This window comes from Magallana gigas, chromosome 9, assembly GCF_963853765.1.
Source record: "Magallana gigas chromosome 9, xbMagGiga1.1, whole genome shotgun sequence".
Taxonomy (NCBI): Eukaryota; Metazoa; Mollusca; class Bivalvia; order Ostreida; family Ostreidae; genus Magallana; species Magallana gigas.
Genome location: NC_088861.1, coordinates 39469494 through 39488219, shown reverse-complemented (window position 1 = coordinate 39488219; position 18726 = coordinate 39469494). Strand labels below are relative to the sequence as shown.

The 18726-nt window shown below is 31.9% G+C and overlaps 1 protein-coding gene across 1 annotated transcript; it reads left to right on the top strand.

Moving 5' to 3' along the window:
* The first annotated feature begins 892 nt into the window (after window positions 1–892).
* Window positions 893–15486, top strand: LOC117692297 (uncharacterized). Its single transcript, XM_066070454.1, has 5 exons — window positions 893–1137; window positions 13920–14024; window positions 14398–14533; window positions 14975–15057; window positions 15324–15486. The coding sequence occupies exons 2-5, from the start codon at window positions 13952–13954 to the stop codon at window positions 15398–15400; spliced, it is 369 nt and encodes a 122-aa protein (XP_065926526.1). The 5' UTR covers window positions 893–1137; window positions 13920–13951; the 3' UTR covers window positions 15401–15486.
* Window positions 15487–18726: the final 3240 nt, after the last annotated feature.

The following is an 18726-nucleotide window of genomic DNA, read 5'->3' as shown; positions in this document are numbered from 1 at the left end:
CTCCACTCCCATACATATTTTGGAAAACAAACTGAATGTAGGATTATGATCTACCTTAATTATGAAATTCATGGTCCCTGGGTCAAGGGTTAAGGCCATAGGGTGGAGCTAATAGAGCCATATTGTGAAAATGTATTAATTCTTAGAATATCTTCATCTCGCTTTCCACAACAGGGAGAGATAAACCGAGTTCATGAATTTATATGAATTTTAAAAGGTATTCTTCTGTTCTTTCTATCGTGTGATAAACTAAATGCATTGTTATTATATATATAGTGTGTTGTTGTACTGTGCTGAATTGTGAAATTCAGGGAGTGAGACTATTATCTAGTTTTTATTTTATTTTCATTTATTTATTATTATTTTTTTTTTTTTTGGGGGGGGGGGTTACAAATATGTCCGTATAGTAACAATGTAATTTTTAAGGAACTTTAGTCACTCAGGTAACCTAATATTGCTGCCCTATTTTAGGATCTATAAATACTATAAATTATTATAAAATACATATAAATATTATAAAAGATTGACAAATAAAGGTCCCGATGGTCTCTTTTTACCAAAAATTTACAATTTGTTGCATCTGAAACTATAGTGCAAATAATCGGAGTGTGTATGTGTGTATGCATCTCTTGATTAATACAACTTTAATCAGATTTGGTGATGATATACATACGTACTATTTTCGGCAGACATAATATTTTATGTTCTTCTTAGATTTAGCATTCAACTTTTAATTAAAACACCCGTATCGCATTAGTTTATGACGTTCTTTTGTCAGAAAAATTGCTGGTCTTGTGCAATTTGAATTTGAATAATTGTTTCAATTATATAATCTATTTTTGGTAATTTCTTACAATCAATTAGTTAAAAATGCATGTATATTGCAGATTTGGATTATAGTTGTTCTCCCAGTTTCAATTGGTCATTCATGTGATGATAGACAAGATGTGAAGTATGTGAACCGTTGTCCAGAAACTATCGATGAATGGAATGCGGCAGCTGAAAAAAAGAATTGCCAGTATGTTCATGACGACTGCCCAGTTACAGTTACAGAATACAAGCTTGAGTATCACTGTGTTAAAGTCAGAAATCAACCTATATTCGTGGAATTATGTTCCAAAGTTTGGAAGTCTCAAGGTATGATTCGAAGTCAACATGTTTAAACTACTATGGAATTTTATGTATGAAAATAATAATTCTTTTTTTAATCACTACATGCATATACTTTTCATCAAAAACACACTTGTAAATTGTTCTTCAACTTCTCTATAGTCAACTTTCCTTACTTATGTAGCATTATAACTTCATCACCTGCGTATGGTGTTTTGCCTCTCAGTTAATTCGATACGCAAGGGTATGCTCGTCGTATGAACAGTTTCTAAGGTGAGGCAAGCTATTGACAAACAAGATAAGACAGGGCTATCAACAGTCTTGTTTGAAGTTATCTTTTCGTAAGTTCTATGGTCGATACAACGACCTTGTCAGCAAATACAATCCTCCACTTGGGCGCATGCTGACTGTCCTTTTTCATACTAATTGTTAGACCATAATTAATCACTTAATTGTCTACGGACTTTTCCGGGGTTTTTCCCCGATTAAGACAAAGAACACACGGCGGGTGTGACCGGTCAGCAGTGGATGCTCACTCCTCCTAGGCACCTGATCCTACCTCTTTATATTTTGAGGTCGTCTTGCTCTGCTATGAACTTGTATTTCGTTTTGTGGATTTTTGAGATGGTTTACGGTTTGTTATTGTCAGTTTTTCATTCTTATAAGGGGTTTTTAATGACTAAATTCGTTTCCAGATTTAAAATATTCTGTCTTTGTGGTTTATTTTTCATTTTTTTCAATAACATAATCTACCCTCTGATCTTATTGCAATGATATAAACTATTTGTAGGGTTTAAGAAAGAAGGTTTTACTTGTTCAGCAATGATTTTATAATATGGTATTTTTTAATAGTTCTTTTCTGCAATGAAGCTGTATGTTTCTCAACACCATTTCTTAAACCCTCTGTTTTGATATGATTCTCACCTTTATTAGAAGTGTTTTTTATTTTATGAATTGATTTAATGTTTGTTTTGAAATTTTAAATAGCCCAAACGTTGGTTATATTTTCTTCATTATCCTCTCACTTTCAGATTTTTCAAACTTCACTATTCTTGTTTCAGATTTTTACAATTAATACCCGCATTTGTTTTTGTAACCGCACTTTTAATTAATTGTGTCTCCATATCTTGTGTACTTTATTGAATGGAGATCAGCTTGTTTGTTCTAACAATCTGTTAAGAACGCATCTATGGCCTCAGTCTGTCGGCAGTCTTCTTTTGTATCTGGATATCTATCGGTGGTCATCTCTAGTACTTTGTTTGCAAATATTTCGTCTGTTTCTTCCAAGCCTTGTTTGTCATCTTGCAGTTGTCTTCTGATACACGCAATGTGTGTTGGTGTTTGCATGGTTTTACCACCAAACTGTCCTTCAAGTTTTATATTAAGCATTTTGAACTTTTTGAGTCTGAAACCGGTCTCGAGCTGAAATATTCCGAAGCCCTGCTCCGAATGCATCCTTTCAATTTGTCCAGCTATTGTTCTAATGACCACTTATACGGGGATAAAATGCGATTAATTTGTGTAAGAAAGCTAGTTTCCAGTCCTTTTATTTTTTATCAAATGTTCGCATCTTTAGTGAGCATGTTGACTATTTTCTTTCTCTACACTAATGCGTTGCCAACTTGTCAATTTATTTGATTTTTCGTCATCGAATTGTTTAATTTTTATTTCTAAATGCTGCAATTTGTGTACCCATTTACTCCATTAACAAGAGCAGTTTAAAGTTTAACATACAAGTACATATATTAAATGTCATATGTTATGTTTAGTTTTTTTGGGATGTACATGTATTGGAGCATCCTTATATTTATATATCATCATCCATGTATTAAGGTCAGAGTTACCGTCCATCACTTTTTAAAGCTCATTTTGCAATGTTGTTATCTTTGATACGTTGAGGCATAGTCTGGTCCGATTAAGTTAAATAAAAAGCTTTTAACAGCAAATAATTATTTGTCAACATCTTTTTTTTAATATTAAAGTGTGCTGCGTTTGAAAAGGTATGCCGGCCATCATGAAAATTGCGTTAAGTAGGTCAAAATGGCAATTCAAAATGACAGACAATCAAACTTCATAATCTGTTCTTAGAGACTTTTCAATATTGACAAAAAATAATAAATTGCTCCAACATAGTATTATATCATGCCTGACGTATGCTAAGAATGAAAAAAAAAACAACTTGCTGGTCATTCTCAAAAGGCTATTGTTAGGTCATAATGGCAATTCAAAATAGAGGATACCCAGATTTCATAATTGTTTTCCTGACGATTTTTAAATGGGAAATATGCGTGTAAAAAACAGTAATAATTCAGTGCAGCAAAGTATTTGTTTGCACGATTAAAGATTGCTTAGTCTGAAACATTTGTTGGGTGTGACAAAAATGGCGCTAATGAGGTCAAACTGATTCTCAAATAAATTGAGGAAACAATAATATGAATTGGTACAGCATAAATTGGTTTATCATATTCAAGGTGTGCTTAGTCCAACAGAATATGCTGATCTTATAAAAATGGCAGTATAAAAAATGGCGGAGAGTCAGATATCATCATTCCCTCTTATGATCTCTTTAATGGAAAAAACAACTATACAACATCAATTGGTTTAGCAAACTTTTATATCATAATTAAGTTAGCAACCACCACATATTTTTTAAATGTCATTATTTTGGGAAAGTTAATTGTTTTTTTAAGTAGCCACATGTTTCTCCTGATAAAAAAGTGGTTTTAAATAAATATCTCAAAATTTTTTGACGATTTCTAAGTTAAAAATAAGGTACCCCAAGAGGTATGAAATTCTCAATTTTTCCGGAAGTATAGTTTTAACAACCTCACTCTGTATTTACACAAAAGACATAAAAACAACAAAAAATCTTACCTTGAGGAAATCTCGAGACCTCAAACTTAGCAGAAATTAATGTAAATTCCAACCTTATGGTGCCCACATTTTGTTTTGATGCACTCGATCAGCAAAACACAGGATCATTTACAAACAACCTGAAAATGCATATCAGTAGATGTATCATGTATGAAAAATAATTTGTCATAAATAATTATATGCAATTAAATACTGTATCTTCATTATGTTATTAACTTGCATTAATTTGCTAATTAAATTTTGTTAATTATATTTTGTACTAGTTTATACAATGAAGTTATATCAGCTAATTCCAATGCAGTGTCAACTAAAAGCTTAACTTCAGTAAACAATGCAAACTGTTTATCAAGGTAATCAAGGTAAAACATGCAAATAATGTAAACACAACAAGAACATAAAAAATAAATGAAATGTAAAATTTAAAAAACTGTCCAAAATGACATCCTCATTTAAAAAAGCTGTCCAAAATGAAAAGCAATTTTTTGTTGCTTATAATTATACAGTGATCAATAACAAAATCTACTGATATCAAATGTTATGTTAATCAGACGTTGTGATAGGAATAAAATGTAAATGAAATAAATCTCATAAGTCAGTTTGAACAGGTTGACTATCTATATTACCTAGAATGTAGTTGGCCAAAATTGCAATATGAAAATATCATTAAACAATCTTTAACAGGGAACATGCTAAATTGAGTATGCTTACACTAAATACTTTAGGTTAACTCAAATTATGTTTACTGAAACTCAAAAGAAATGTCTTTTTAAAAAAGTATCTATCAAAATGATTAGCAATTGAAATTTAAAAAAAATAAAGTTGTGTAATTAAGTCAAATGTAAAAGACTAATCTTTATCGTTATTTCTTGATACCATTATCCGAAGGTCCCCATTTTTATAATCACGATGCAAATTGTACGCATAGACAGCATCATCGCCATCATACTTCACATTGTACCATTTTGGGAACCCCTGTACAACATAAATAACTAATCCTTTGTAAGTTTCACCATCTGAAAACTTAGGCTCAATGTTTTTACCCACAAGTAATGGTAAATTGTCAGTCTGTTCCTCAACTGTATCAGCACCCAGAGTGTCTTCAATAAGTTGAGTAATATTATGTTCAAGTTCCTTCAAGGAAAGTTTGACATATCTACCACCTTCGTTTTTTTGACAGGCTGAATACCTTTTTCTCCGGATACTTCTGGTGTAAAACTGTTTTCCTAAATTTAATTTGAGCTTCCAGAGCTGTTCTCTTCTCATTGTCCTTCAGTCTTTTTTAACCTTCCTTGACTTGTTGCATGCTCTGCCAACGGCCGTAGATACAAACATCATTTGTCTGATTCTCTGCTTGACGGATCCTTTTCTTTTCTCGTTCTTCTAACTCTCTTTGTCGTTTACGTTGTGCAGCTATCTTTTCTTTTGAATCTCCTTGAGTTGGTTGTGAAATGATTTTCTAAGTTCTTTTCCTTCTTTTCTAGCTTCCTCAATCATCTTGTGTTTATCTTCAGCACTGAGGCTTTCAAACCATTCTCTTGTTTTGTTGTGAGAATAGATAAGAAATGACTCATTTGTCAGTAGTGATGAATTTGGTCTGTAACGCAATAACTGGTCAAGTTGACCAAAGATGAATTCAGGAAGTTTGTTATGCTTCATAACAGATTTTGTCTGCTCAATAAGTTCTTCTGTTGGGTTCCAATATATACCATCTGGCAAGTGGTCTTTTACCATTCTACAAAGTAAATCACTCATTGTTTGAAAAATATTTTGTAGAAGGGGCACTGCAATCTCATCAACCAAATCATTTGGCGGACAAGAAATTGACGGACTTTCTCATCTTCTTCGATAACTGTATTGAATGGAGTCTGTTACCCAGTAGTAAATGATGAGGCTATCTCAGCATCCATTGCTGCTTTCTGTAAAAAGTCCATTAGCATTTTGTATTTCTCATTCATGTTTAATATGTGCCCCTTTTCTTCTAACAGCCTTCATAGTGGTGTAGTAATAAATGTTGAAATTAGTCCAAGAGCTTTAGCACCTGCTAAGTACAAGGTTTCTTTGGCGTCGAGGGCAACAGCTTTTAGTAAATCATAGCATGTACCATGTACTGTCTCAAGGAACAATGGAATGTCTTTGTGATGATAATACACAGCTTTCCCTTAAAGAAACACCAAATTAAAGCGGTTGTGTTTAAACCGTATGATTTGATTTTTCATATCCTTTTGTTTTAAATAAGTATTCCATGGCAAGCTCACACCATTCTTTTCATCTTCCCCAACTGCAAAAGATTTACTTGCTGTTCGTATCAGTCTTAGAACACCACTCTCATTTCTGTGGTACTTCTTTAATTCTAACCGTACTGCAGACCCAATGTTCTTGCCATCATGGAACTCTATCTCAAATTTCTTGATGCTAGTTTCACAGGAGTCTGCCATTCCTACCAGTAAATGCAAACCACAAAAGAAGTTGTTTAGTTTGGAGCACAACTTTTTTTCCATATCGTCAAGGTCATTCCATTTGTCTACAACTTCAGGTAAAATGGTGGATCTGAACTCTTCTAGAAGTTTGTTGAATGTTTTTTCTTTGCTTGCTCTGTCTGACATTGTGTCACGAATATTTGCCAAAATTGAATATCCAGGATTCATTTGATTTTCCTTTTCTTTTCTATAACAATGAAGGTTTATGTCACTTAGTATTTCATTAAGGGTGGCCAATGTACTTTGTCCACTTTTTGTTGAACATTTCCCTCAAACCAAGAATGTATGAATTTTGTTCCTCATCAGTTAGCACATATGTTTGTATGGATTTTCCAAATTTGGATGTTTCATCCGTATAAAGTGAGGTATTTTTTTTTTATTTTCAGTACATCACTAATTTGCTTGTGAGAGACAGACAATTTTGAGTCAACAACTCTTTTGACAGTTGCAGCAGAAGGCACAGCATTTGGAGTCTTACCACAAAGTTTCATGACTTCTTTTATAACAGCACCAACGTTTTCATTTGGGACTTTTAAATCTGTTAGGTTCATTATACACTGAAAAGTTTCATCGCTGTATTTTTTTTTTTATCTTCATTAAATAAAAGAATGTATGCAAACAAGGATTGCAGATATTGAATACTCTCATTGTATTCCCTTATTTCTCTCTTTAATGCTTCAACAGTAGATTCTGACTTTGCATTACCTTCAACCTTTGCCTCAATAATTTTTACTTTTGCCCTGTTAGACTTAGACTTTTTTTTTCAAGCTGAGACACTTTCCTGCATTTTTCAAAATAAGATTGCTTATATTTATCCTTCTGTTTTTTGTACATTTTGATTTTCTGCTCTGAATTTTGTAATTGTTTTTTTAACTGTTTTAATTCACTTTTAGATTCTGAAAGTTCTTTATCTTTTTTCTTTTTAATCATTGTGGCAGCTTCTTGTTTGCCAAACATACGTTCATATTTTCTCTTTAAATGTTTGTTTTTCTCTGTAAGTTCTTTCACTTTAGACCTTCTCTCAGAAAGTTTTTCTTCAGTTTTTTTCATGTCTTTGTTGTGTACAGGTTCATTTACTACTTTTGAAAATATAGCTGATGTGGAGGTTTCTGTCACAATAGATTGGGTTTGCACTGGTACGGGAAATTTCATGTCCAGAAATGCTCGTTTTCTTTCTCCTCTTTTTGTTTTGGAAGTTTTCATGGTTCTGTGAATTTCGCACATTAGTGCATTAAAATTTATTGCGTTTTTGTCTAAATTGCATATTTTTGATATCCAAATTGGGAGCTCTGTATGCATCTCAACACATTTTTGTTAAGCTAAGTTATACAAATCTACTATGAGTCCATTTGTTATATCTTTTTCATGTATAGACTCTCTGCTCTCTTCAGTCAAAGTTTCAAAAGTTATACCATGTTTCTCTAAATATGTAAACATGTTGAGCTTTTGGATAATGTGCTAGTAAATATGTTTGAGAAATGTCCTGTTATTCTTGTCTGGCAACCTTTTTCAACTGTCGACAAACAATCTTCACAATCATCAGTGAGGCTTACATTTGACGAATGTTTGTGTATTATAATTTTGATACTAATTATGTAACTGGCAATCTAATTCGTACAAAAGCCCATTGAGATCATTTTCGTAGGTAAAAAAACACGTAATTTTCGCAATACAAACGCGAAACTTTCGCGAATAAACGCGTAACAATGGGAAAAAAAACCCTGCAAAACTGTCTCAAAGAAACGCAAAATTTTCGCAAATAGGCTATTGTTAAGATTATGCAGTTTGAGTGATCCGACGAATTGTTTTGGTGTCTTTTGCTTGTTTGAGAATTTCTATTCGTACTTGAACTCATAGGTTAGATACTTGGTTTGATATATCTTTAACTTTCACCTGTGGGTTTTTTATTGTTCTCTCTATCTATCTCTCTCAATCTGAGAAAACATCCGACCCTCTTTTACGAGAGGATTCTAGATTGTGCTTAGGATTATTGACATAGGTCTACTACTTACAAAGAGTTCCTCTCATATTTTAGCTTAACAAAGCCCTAGTCCAATATTCCGATGTCTGGAATCGATTTTAATTTTGATAAATTGGCATTGTTAAAGTATACGAGTTTTAACTACTCTATTTATATTTAATTTAATATTTACTCTATTTTAACTGAACATAAATAAAGACAGAAGAAAGAGACGTGTCGTTGTTCTATCCATCGAAAAATCTAACAAAAATATCGAGGTATTAATTGAATTGATTTTCGAAAATCTGACAACAAAATTTAATTTGTAAGAAAAAGCCACGGAATGACAGAAGAACGTAGTTAATATCAATCAAAACAAATATCTTAATTGGTAACACTCTATGAATACAAAAGAGAAAAATTAATTTGGCACAAATAATAATAAAAAAATAAATTGTCAAGTGCTGCTAGTAACCAGTGTTTGATTACAACTAGCGTTCTTACAGCTAAGCGGTTTGTTGAACCCAATCTTAATTACATGTGCTTCATTTTTAATGAAGAATGCTTCAAAAAATTATTAGCACAGATAGTATGTGAAAAAACTTAGGTAGCAAATATTTAAATTATAAAACTTATGATACCCAGAATAATGATTGGGCCACAATGGGAAATTAATTGTTTAGATAAGAATAATCATATATATGCCGTTAATCATATCGATACAACTATATTAAAATAATATACTCGAATTTTTGGGCTTTAATACCGAGAAATCGGAAGAGTACTGTATTTTGTTTTATATATTTTTAACATTATTTGCACTTTAAGATTACCAATCTGTTTTTATTTTTTTCTGAATCAAGTTTCGCTAATTAATAATCAACGAAAATTTCATTAAAAATCCGGAAATCATCTGGATTTTTTGGATTTTATAAACTTGCGCATGCGCATTACATTCACGCTAAATCACGGGAGGCTCTTTAGTTTATGTTTCCATAATATCATATTTGCATGGATAAACTCAGAAACGATAAAACAAATACATCTAAATTTCCATTGAAAATTTGCTATATGTTCTGTTTTTTAAAGAAAATACGGGAGAAACCTCTAACTCAGTGCAATTAGTATAAACAGTCCCGAGAGTTCCAAATGTCAACATGGTGTGTAAATTTGAAGCGAGGAAAAAACGTTTGTGAAAAAGTGTTGAATTCTACATGAATATGAATTTAAGTTTTGGAATTTTTTGACTGCTATTTTCAATGCAGCTTCTTAAATTTTTCCAAAATCGTTTCGGTGCGATTTTGCAATTTTTGTTTTGCTACATTACGGGTATATACATGTAGGAGGCATTTTAACTGTGGCGAAGGCCTGTCCCGAGACACAATTAGATTATTCTAACTAAGCAGAGTGTAGTGAAATTAATAGCATTATTGTAGGCTCAAAGCTTGGTTAAGTAGATGTCAACCATACGCTGTGTCGATGTATATATTTTGTAAATGTCCGATATCATTTGCAATGTCTACCCTCAAAGTATATATATATATATATATATATATATATATATATATATATATATATATATATATATATATATATATATATATATATATATATATATAAGTTACTGTTTAAAATCATCTGGAGGACTATAATGCAACTCATGTAACAAATTTAGATTTTTAATTAGGTCACTCAGGTGACCTAATGCAATTGGTCTTCGTCCGTCGTGCACCGTGCTTCGTGTGTTCAACAATTTTACATTTTTAACTTCTTGAAAACTGTTACCAATTTGTTAGTGAAGAGGAGGAATCTAAATTGGGAAATTCATGGCTCAACCACTCCAAGGGCGCCACAGGCGGGGCCAAATATGCAAGAAAGTCAAATTTTCAAAAATCGTCTCGTCTTATCCCACATATGTGAGGAAAAAACTGAATGCACAGTTATGATGTCCATGAAGCCCTCTACCAAAATTGTGAAATTCATGGCCCCTGGGTCAGGGGTTCAGGATCTAGGGTGGAGCCAATATGCCCATGTAGTAAAAGAGTATTAGATCTTAGAAAATCTTCTTCTCTACTCCCATATATACGAGGGTTGTTAGAAAAGTTCGCGGATAAGTTAGATTGTGAGCGGACTATTCGCATGATACCAGCAAAACTTTTCATATTTAATACTGACGTAAAAAATATGGAAAGATTTGTTTATTTAAAATGCACTGTAGAAATATACAGACTAATTAGTTTGATAAGATATGCTTCAAGGAGCATGTCAGTTTTTAATTGTTTAATATTTTGTACGCATTTTTTTCTTATTAAGAAAATGTATAGTTTAAGCGCTTATAAATAAACAATATTACCAGTGATCACAATAAATAATGAAGGTCATGATCTGAAAGTTTCAATTAAATTGAAGAATTCCTGACCGTTTTATCGCCGATTATGGACGACGAACGCTAAAAAAAATGTACACCTCGGACATCTTGGAGCACTGGGTCGTCATTAAATTTTGTGTGCACGCAAAACATCTCCGATGGAGACCAAAAGGTTCTTATAGGCTGCTATTTTTTATAGAACAAAGGTTTACAATTGGAATCATAATTTGACTTGGAGGTTTAAAAATGGAAATACTGATATCTTGAGTACTTGCAGCACCCCAACCCACCATACAACCCGGATCTTGCACCTATGGATTGCGCTTTATTTCCTTATCTAAAGTTGAAAATGCGTGGACGGCAATTTTTGGATCTAAATGATCTACAATTTGACACAAAGACATACAGAAATTTGACAAATAATGGAAAAATGTTAACTTTACAAAAGAGTGGGGTTTAAATTGCTTTTCAGTAGTTTGACGTCACCTGACGTCGTGGAAATATCAAATGGCGCTCCCTAAATCCAATTCATGCAAAATAAAAATCGCTGTATCTTTTGAAAAGAACTTCTAAATCATAAGATTTTTTGCATACTTATTTTCAATTTGTAGTAATTTAATAAAACACACGTCATCCTACAAAGTACACAGCAATTTTGCCGAAAATCACGTTGTCCGCGAACTTTTCTAACAACTCTCGTATTTGTTAAAAACTAAATGCATTGTTATTATGTTCGTGAAGTTTTCTACCTAAAGTGCGAAATTCATTACCTTTGGGATAGGGGTGAAGGCCCTAAGGCAGGGTCAATGTAGCCATATGGTGAAAATGTATTAAATCTTAGAAATATTCTTCTTTACTCCCACACATGTGGGGTAAAACTGAATGCATGGATATGATGTCAACAAAATCCTCTTTAATTTCATGTCCCCCGAGGTAGGAGTTTTGAATCTATGGTGCGGTCAAAACACTCATATAATGTATAGGGTTGGGATTCTTAATGCAGGGTGTGGCTAAAAGCATAGTCATTTAGTGTTAATGTTTAGATAATGTTTTAAAAAAAGGTCTACTGACACGGAATAAAAAATGACTGCATATTCAGAAAACCATTAAGCTGTCATCTTTTGTTTTTTATATGTTTTTATTTGGTTTTTCATTTTACAACATATGTACATACATAACATAATAAATGATTAGACCATTTATATAAACATATTACAAAGTCTTTAGACTATGTCTACTTAATAGTACAGTTTTGTATATTTCATATGAAGTGAATCTGATTTTGAGAGAGAGAGAGAGAGAGATTATGCAGGTGGATTACAATACAAGTATAGACTTTGCTATACTGAAAACAAATGAAATGATATGAGGGTTCACAGCGATAAAAAAAACAAAAAAAACCAGAAAAATTAAACTTATCTCTTTAACTACAATTTTTCACAGATATTCTGCCTGTGGCTTTCGTATTCCTTATAATTACATCTTTTCAACAGCAAATATTTTTCAGTTAAGATTCTTTCTGTTATGACCTTTTTCAAGGCATGTATATCTGATGTCGGATTACTTTTATAATTACATGAAAAAATATATTGCTTAAAAGCACTTAAAAGGGAGTTTAAAAATTCTATTCCAAGAAGTTTGTGAATAGTTGTCACCCTTTTATAATATTTTATGCCACCTACATGTAAGGCAAATGTTATGGCTGGGAGAGGGAGTGTATTTTTGTCTTGTTATTTTATTCTGCTCAGGAATTTCAAAGAAAGACATGAGCTACCCTGGTAATTCACATACATGTGTATCTAGAAAAAAGAAAGAATGAAGCTGTGTATCAAAGTTAAGATACTGTGAAAGTTATTTGAGTTATCTTCCTTTGCTTCTTCATAATGGAATTACCTTCCCTTGCTTTCTCATAATTGGAGTTATTTATCATTGAATATACTGTAATTAAGAAGGTGTATGATAAAAAAAAATATTCAAGTATCTTCATTTATTGAAACAAAAACAGTTTTTGAAGTCTTTATATAAATAAATAGACTCATTAATAGTAAAATATTAATTGGGTAACAAAAATCACTGAGAAACCTACCTACTTACCTAGTCCTTGCTATGACCGGGGGCACATAGGGCAAGGACTAGACTCCTCCACTTTTCTCTGTCTTGAGCCACCTTCTCCAATTCTAATGATAAACAGTACATGTAAAATGATTTTGGCATAAATACCAGATGGTGTCAATTAAATGTATATAGGTTGAAAACAGAAGTAAGGAGAGTTTATAAGTTTTAATGTTATACAGCTGTTCTCTTCAATGTGTTTTGTTTAAATGTCCATAGGGAGAGTTTCTGTCTGTCCCTGGGGATTCGGAATAGGTTGTTCTGATATAGAGCATCTAAACTAGCCACCTGGTTTTAGTTTATCTATGAAAACATATACATATAAAACCTTTCATGAAAGTTATTAAATCTGGGAAAATTATTTTCAACTATTTTCTTGTACATTTTCATTATCAGATCATGCACTCTATTATGATCTTTATAAGTTTATAAGTAAAAATAAAGGTTCCATAGTCCTTTTTGAAAGATTTCAGGCAGGAAGGCGGTCGTCATTACAATATTATAACTTTTTTTTTTACTCCAGAATGAAACTTAGTTAAATGCTTATATGAGACCCTCAACAAGTTTGTGAATGAGCTATGATACTCAGGTGACCGTTAAGGCCTATTGGCCTGTTGTTCAACCTAAGACTCCAGACAAATACTAAACTCGTTATAGAGATTCTACAATCGGTATATAAATGGGTCGAAAAAAGTCAATTTAACTATATTTTTTGAGAACTGCAATTCTACATTGTGGTTTTTTTTTTTAAATGCGGTTTTTGATCAGAAGCATTGTTGTGTCTGTAGGCACCGTTTTTCCTAGGGGCTCTTGGTTTGTATCCTGTAAGTCATTTTGTTAATTTGTTATCACTATGGTTAGCAGGGACTGAAAAATCTCAAGCATATGCTAGTAATCTAATTGATGCAATGAATCAAATCATGAATATCAATAAGAATAAAATAGTTAAAAATCCTCGTACCATGCATGTGAATTTACATTTTTGGGCAGTTGTATGTCTTTGTCTTTATACTTTCAGGAAGGTGTGTTGATTTCGAACCATCTAGAAATATGGTAACATCTAATTTCGACAAAAACTGCACCACTTGTCCTGAGATATACAAATCAACTGACGTTTTCAAAAGTAAATACCAAAGGAAATTTATTTTTTATTTTTCTATTATTGTTCCGTCAAAAAGTGCATTCAGAAAAATCACAGTTATAATAAAATATCAAGTTCATGTTTACATGTGTTTTACGAAACAGTTATAATAGTTACGTGCTTTTTTTCTCCATGCATAATGTTCTGAGAAGGTTATATACGATCATTTTTCGAGGAGATTAATGTTTGAAAAGATCTATTATTCATGTGTTTTCAAACACATATAAGATTTATAATTTTCAATAGAAAATAAAAATTAAGCAACTTCATAATGATTATTTTAGACTCTAAATGTAATAGTAGCAATGTATAATATTTCAACAAACCGGATCGATTTGTTTGGTGTTTTTGTAAGTTCCCGAATGTTACATGGATGAAAAACACGAAACAACACCGTCAAAACCAGCAGCTCTGCCTTACCCCATCGCAACAACCACCAGCCCCACACAACAAGGAAGCGAAAGTTGGCTTAGTTCCGTTGATATTCCCATGTAAGTTAAACATATCGGTAAACGATATTTGTCAGATAGAAAATTAAAAACCATTTGTTGTCAGAAAACAATCCTTGAATAGACTGAAAAGCAGAACATTTAAAAATATATCTATCCTTCGGGGTATATAAATTTGGGAAATAAATAATAATTTATAAAAAAAAAACTCTATGTTTTATGTATATTTGGGACGTAGAAGTCATGTAAAATAATAAAATGATTTATTTCTCAATTTACTTTATATTCGGACGTGAAGTGTCACAATTGTTTATATAAATATATAATTCATTATTATCGGTAAATGATTGAACTATATTATTCATAGACGGAATCTTATCCCCTAATTTAATCTTGCATTATTAATGGTTAATGATATATGTTCACTGGTTACAACAGTGTTTATTACACATGAATTGTATTGTAATATTTTTTTAATTGTAGCATCGTGATAATCACTCTCTTATTCATCATACTAGTCGTTGTGATAACTCTTCTAATCATTCAACTTTTAGGCTGTTGTAAAGGTGAGTTTTTGTCAAATCATAATAACATTATAGAATCAGTTTATACGATTATGCTTTTCTATGGACAGAAACAATGAAACTTCAGATTATACAGTACTTCAACAATCTCATCTTATCTTGCTATCTGTTAATGTATACAATGCAATCTTAGTTTGCTTTTCATTTATTTTTTAATAAGACACGATTTGATAAACTCAGTTATGGTTTACGAAATACATTACTTATTTGTAAAATGATGTAACTTGTTTATTGTTAATTTGTTGTAGCGTGTAAAGTTGCGAACAGGCGTGTAGAAAATGCGGATACTGAATCCATTGAATTTACGGAACTACCAAGACACTGATGATCAAAAAACACCGTTTCCTATAAATACAACCCCTTTTTGTCTTATCTTTATGAAGTTACTTTTTTTAAATTCTGTAAATTTGTATCAAATAAAGGAAGTTTTTAAGGTTGATTGCATGTATTGGTACAAGCGTTTAAAGGACAACGAGAAACTTATTTTATAAAGGAGCTATTGCAAATAACAAACGAATAAACCTATAGCAGAGATGAATTTCCCGGGGAAAAAATACCTTTGGAAATCAATTTTTTTTTTGTTATTTTCTATCGTACATATTTCTTAAATTTTCGAATTTGAATTTTAGCGTATTACTATTATCATTTTGCTCTTGCAATTTTATCATTAATCTTCAAATTTGGCTAAACAGCATTTTCGCAGTAAAATAGTATATTACTGCATGGTTTTTGGCATAGATATCTTTCAGGGCCGGCCTGTCCCTTAAAAATACACCTTAGATATTTTGATAGGTTTTGTTCAAAGGAATAAATTAGATTTTTTAGGGACACCCTGGCCCTGGGGTAGAATTTTGCAAAAAACCTAAATTTCGGAAACTGATATCTATCATAGTTGTCTATATTTACATCGAAAAGTGTAAGTTTTGGATAGCTCAGTAGGTTTCACCGATGACTATGTCACACATAATTATTTTTGTGCCCTGGTTTGATTACATCTGTGGGCATCCTATTTCTTTTTTAAAAATAACAGCATTAATATTTTATAATCACCGTTAAATTTTTTGTTGTTATATGTTTGACTTCAATCTTCTTTCTAAAATACACATTTGCTATTTGAATTAAAGATATGGATGGCAAAAGTATATACGTAACTACATGTAAAAAATAATCAACCACAACTATACCTTTGTGTAAGCATGCTTTGTTTGAGGAGAAGAATCATTCACTCTGTGATACTCGAGGCAGAAGACACGTAAAAAAAAATCATGCCGAGCAAAAACTGTTGCGTTTCCCTTTCCAGAATATCTATAGGAAGTGGTACAATTATGGGAGAAGTACTGCAAATTAGATGTAGTTCGTTCTTTGCAAAAAAGAAGACAGTTTGATCGTACAGCACATCACTTTCAAAATATTTGTTACAGCACAAAGCATTGTCTTAGTTATACTTAGCATACAATATTCTTTACACCTATGCCTTTTGCCCCTCGTTTCAAAACACGTTTATTATGTATTTTTGCAATACTCTCCAGCTAGGGCAAGGAAAGATTTAATGGCGCCCAATCCGAACTGTGGCTGACCAGATTTAATATATAAATGGCGACGTTCACACTTTGGCTAAGAAAATAAACAGTCGGTAAACTTGTTCGAATTCATAATTTTCATTTCAGATTCATTTGAAATTTTACTCCGACGTAAAAAGTCAGTCCGCGGACTTACTAACAAAATATCTTTGATGATCTTTAGAAATGTCGGTTTCTAAAGGTCATATGAAACGATTTTTAACACTATGATTTTCTTTCATAAACATAAAGCTTGGTATAAACAAATGTTAAAATACGTGATGCAAGATTTTTTTGCCTTTGCATTACTGAGAAATAAGCGTGAAAACTGAGCACTTGAAAAAATTCTTCTCCGCTTATCGTTCTTGATTTTGTGGATTTATGACGTCACAAAGACCCACCGATGTAAACAATGCATCAAAACTAGTGTAATTTTACAGTAGTTTATCGATTAAATTTTAGTAATTTTTGCATACATGAACGTGTTTTTCTTTTCAAATGAGATCATTTGATTTCGTAGTAGCCTACAGATGACTTAGTTTTAATTGGTCGTTAATATTTAAATCTAATATCAGCTTCTCAGCAGAGTAAAATCATGATGAAGATCCCGTACTGCAGTGGAAATTTAACGAAAGAAATGCTCCAAAATTAACAGCTGATTAATGAATTATCCTTATCCTTTTGAAATAGAAACATCATTTTCTTCTTCGGTACGTATAATGATTGAGCTACATTTAAAGGGAATTAAAGCATTTTAATTGATATGATTTATTTTATCACATAAAAAAGTATTAGGCAGGCCAATGAAAATGTTTGAAGCATTGTGTACATAGTTTGTATTTAAGAGCTGCTATAAAATGCCGCAAAATTATTTTTAAATTTTATTTCTGACTTATTGATATATACATGTAGCAATATCTTTATATTAGAAAATATTTTGTGTACACGTGTATTAACGTTTTAGTAAATTAGATCGCGGAAATATTGCATTTAAGGATTTAGAAATGTATCGGTAAAATAAATCGGTTGTTTGATAAAAAAAAAGTTGTGAACGAATGTGAAGATAATCAACAGATTTTATTAAGTACAAGCATCAATAATGATAAAAAAACGAAAGAAAACATTGCGGAAGAAAGTGAGATAGAAGGGATCTATGAGTAAACACCGCACATAGAAGTACACGTTTCAAAAACAAATTAAACATTTGGAAAAAATTTTCTTAGACTAAAAATAATTAAATGGTAACATATTTGTGAATTTGAAAGCGAAACAAACAATATAATCGTGAAGCGAATGAGGCACCACGAGGCCTATAAGTTGTTTGGAAAAAAATCTTAATGAATTGCATGAACGTGCAAATGGGGAAAAAACGATCAGTTATTTTTGAATTTGTCAATTTCATTAAAAAGATCGAAATAAAACATATATATACACGCATATATTAAAATTATATTATACTTGCATGTGGATCTATAAAGAAAATCATTCATTCTCCGTGCAGTCTCGAATATGTACACGCTATTAAATATAAACGCACACGATTTCATTTCTTGAGAGAAAAAATACTGATATGGTTGATTATTGTATAATTATACAAGTTTTTATATAAAATAGTATTTTTTTTTCTTTTAAAATGCTGCAAAATGACTTGGATATTTGTATTCACAACATAGCTTTATAAGGCTATTGGGTCTTACTGACGTCATAAGCAAGGGAGGTAAGCCGCGTAAGTCAATGTTCGTTTTCCCGATTAAGTGATTTTGATCGACTCTGGCGCTCACATTTTGCATAAAATATCCAAAAAACAATGTCAGTCTTATTAAATAGGCACTTATGAACTCATTGCCGTATATAACTCAATATGGTCAGGATATCGTTTCATATGACGCAATCGAATATGCGTTCTAGATGAAATTGGAGAAGGCCTTTCGTTGGTGGTGTCTTTTCCAATAAGACAATTCATTGATGATAGTTTCAACGAATTACGCTCTCTCTCTCCCCCCCCCCCCCCGAAAAATCCCCCAAAATACATGTAGTAAAGATACATATACGTTACCAGCCAAAAGCTTCATACCTGGAATTTGGGAAATAT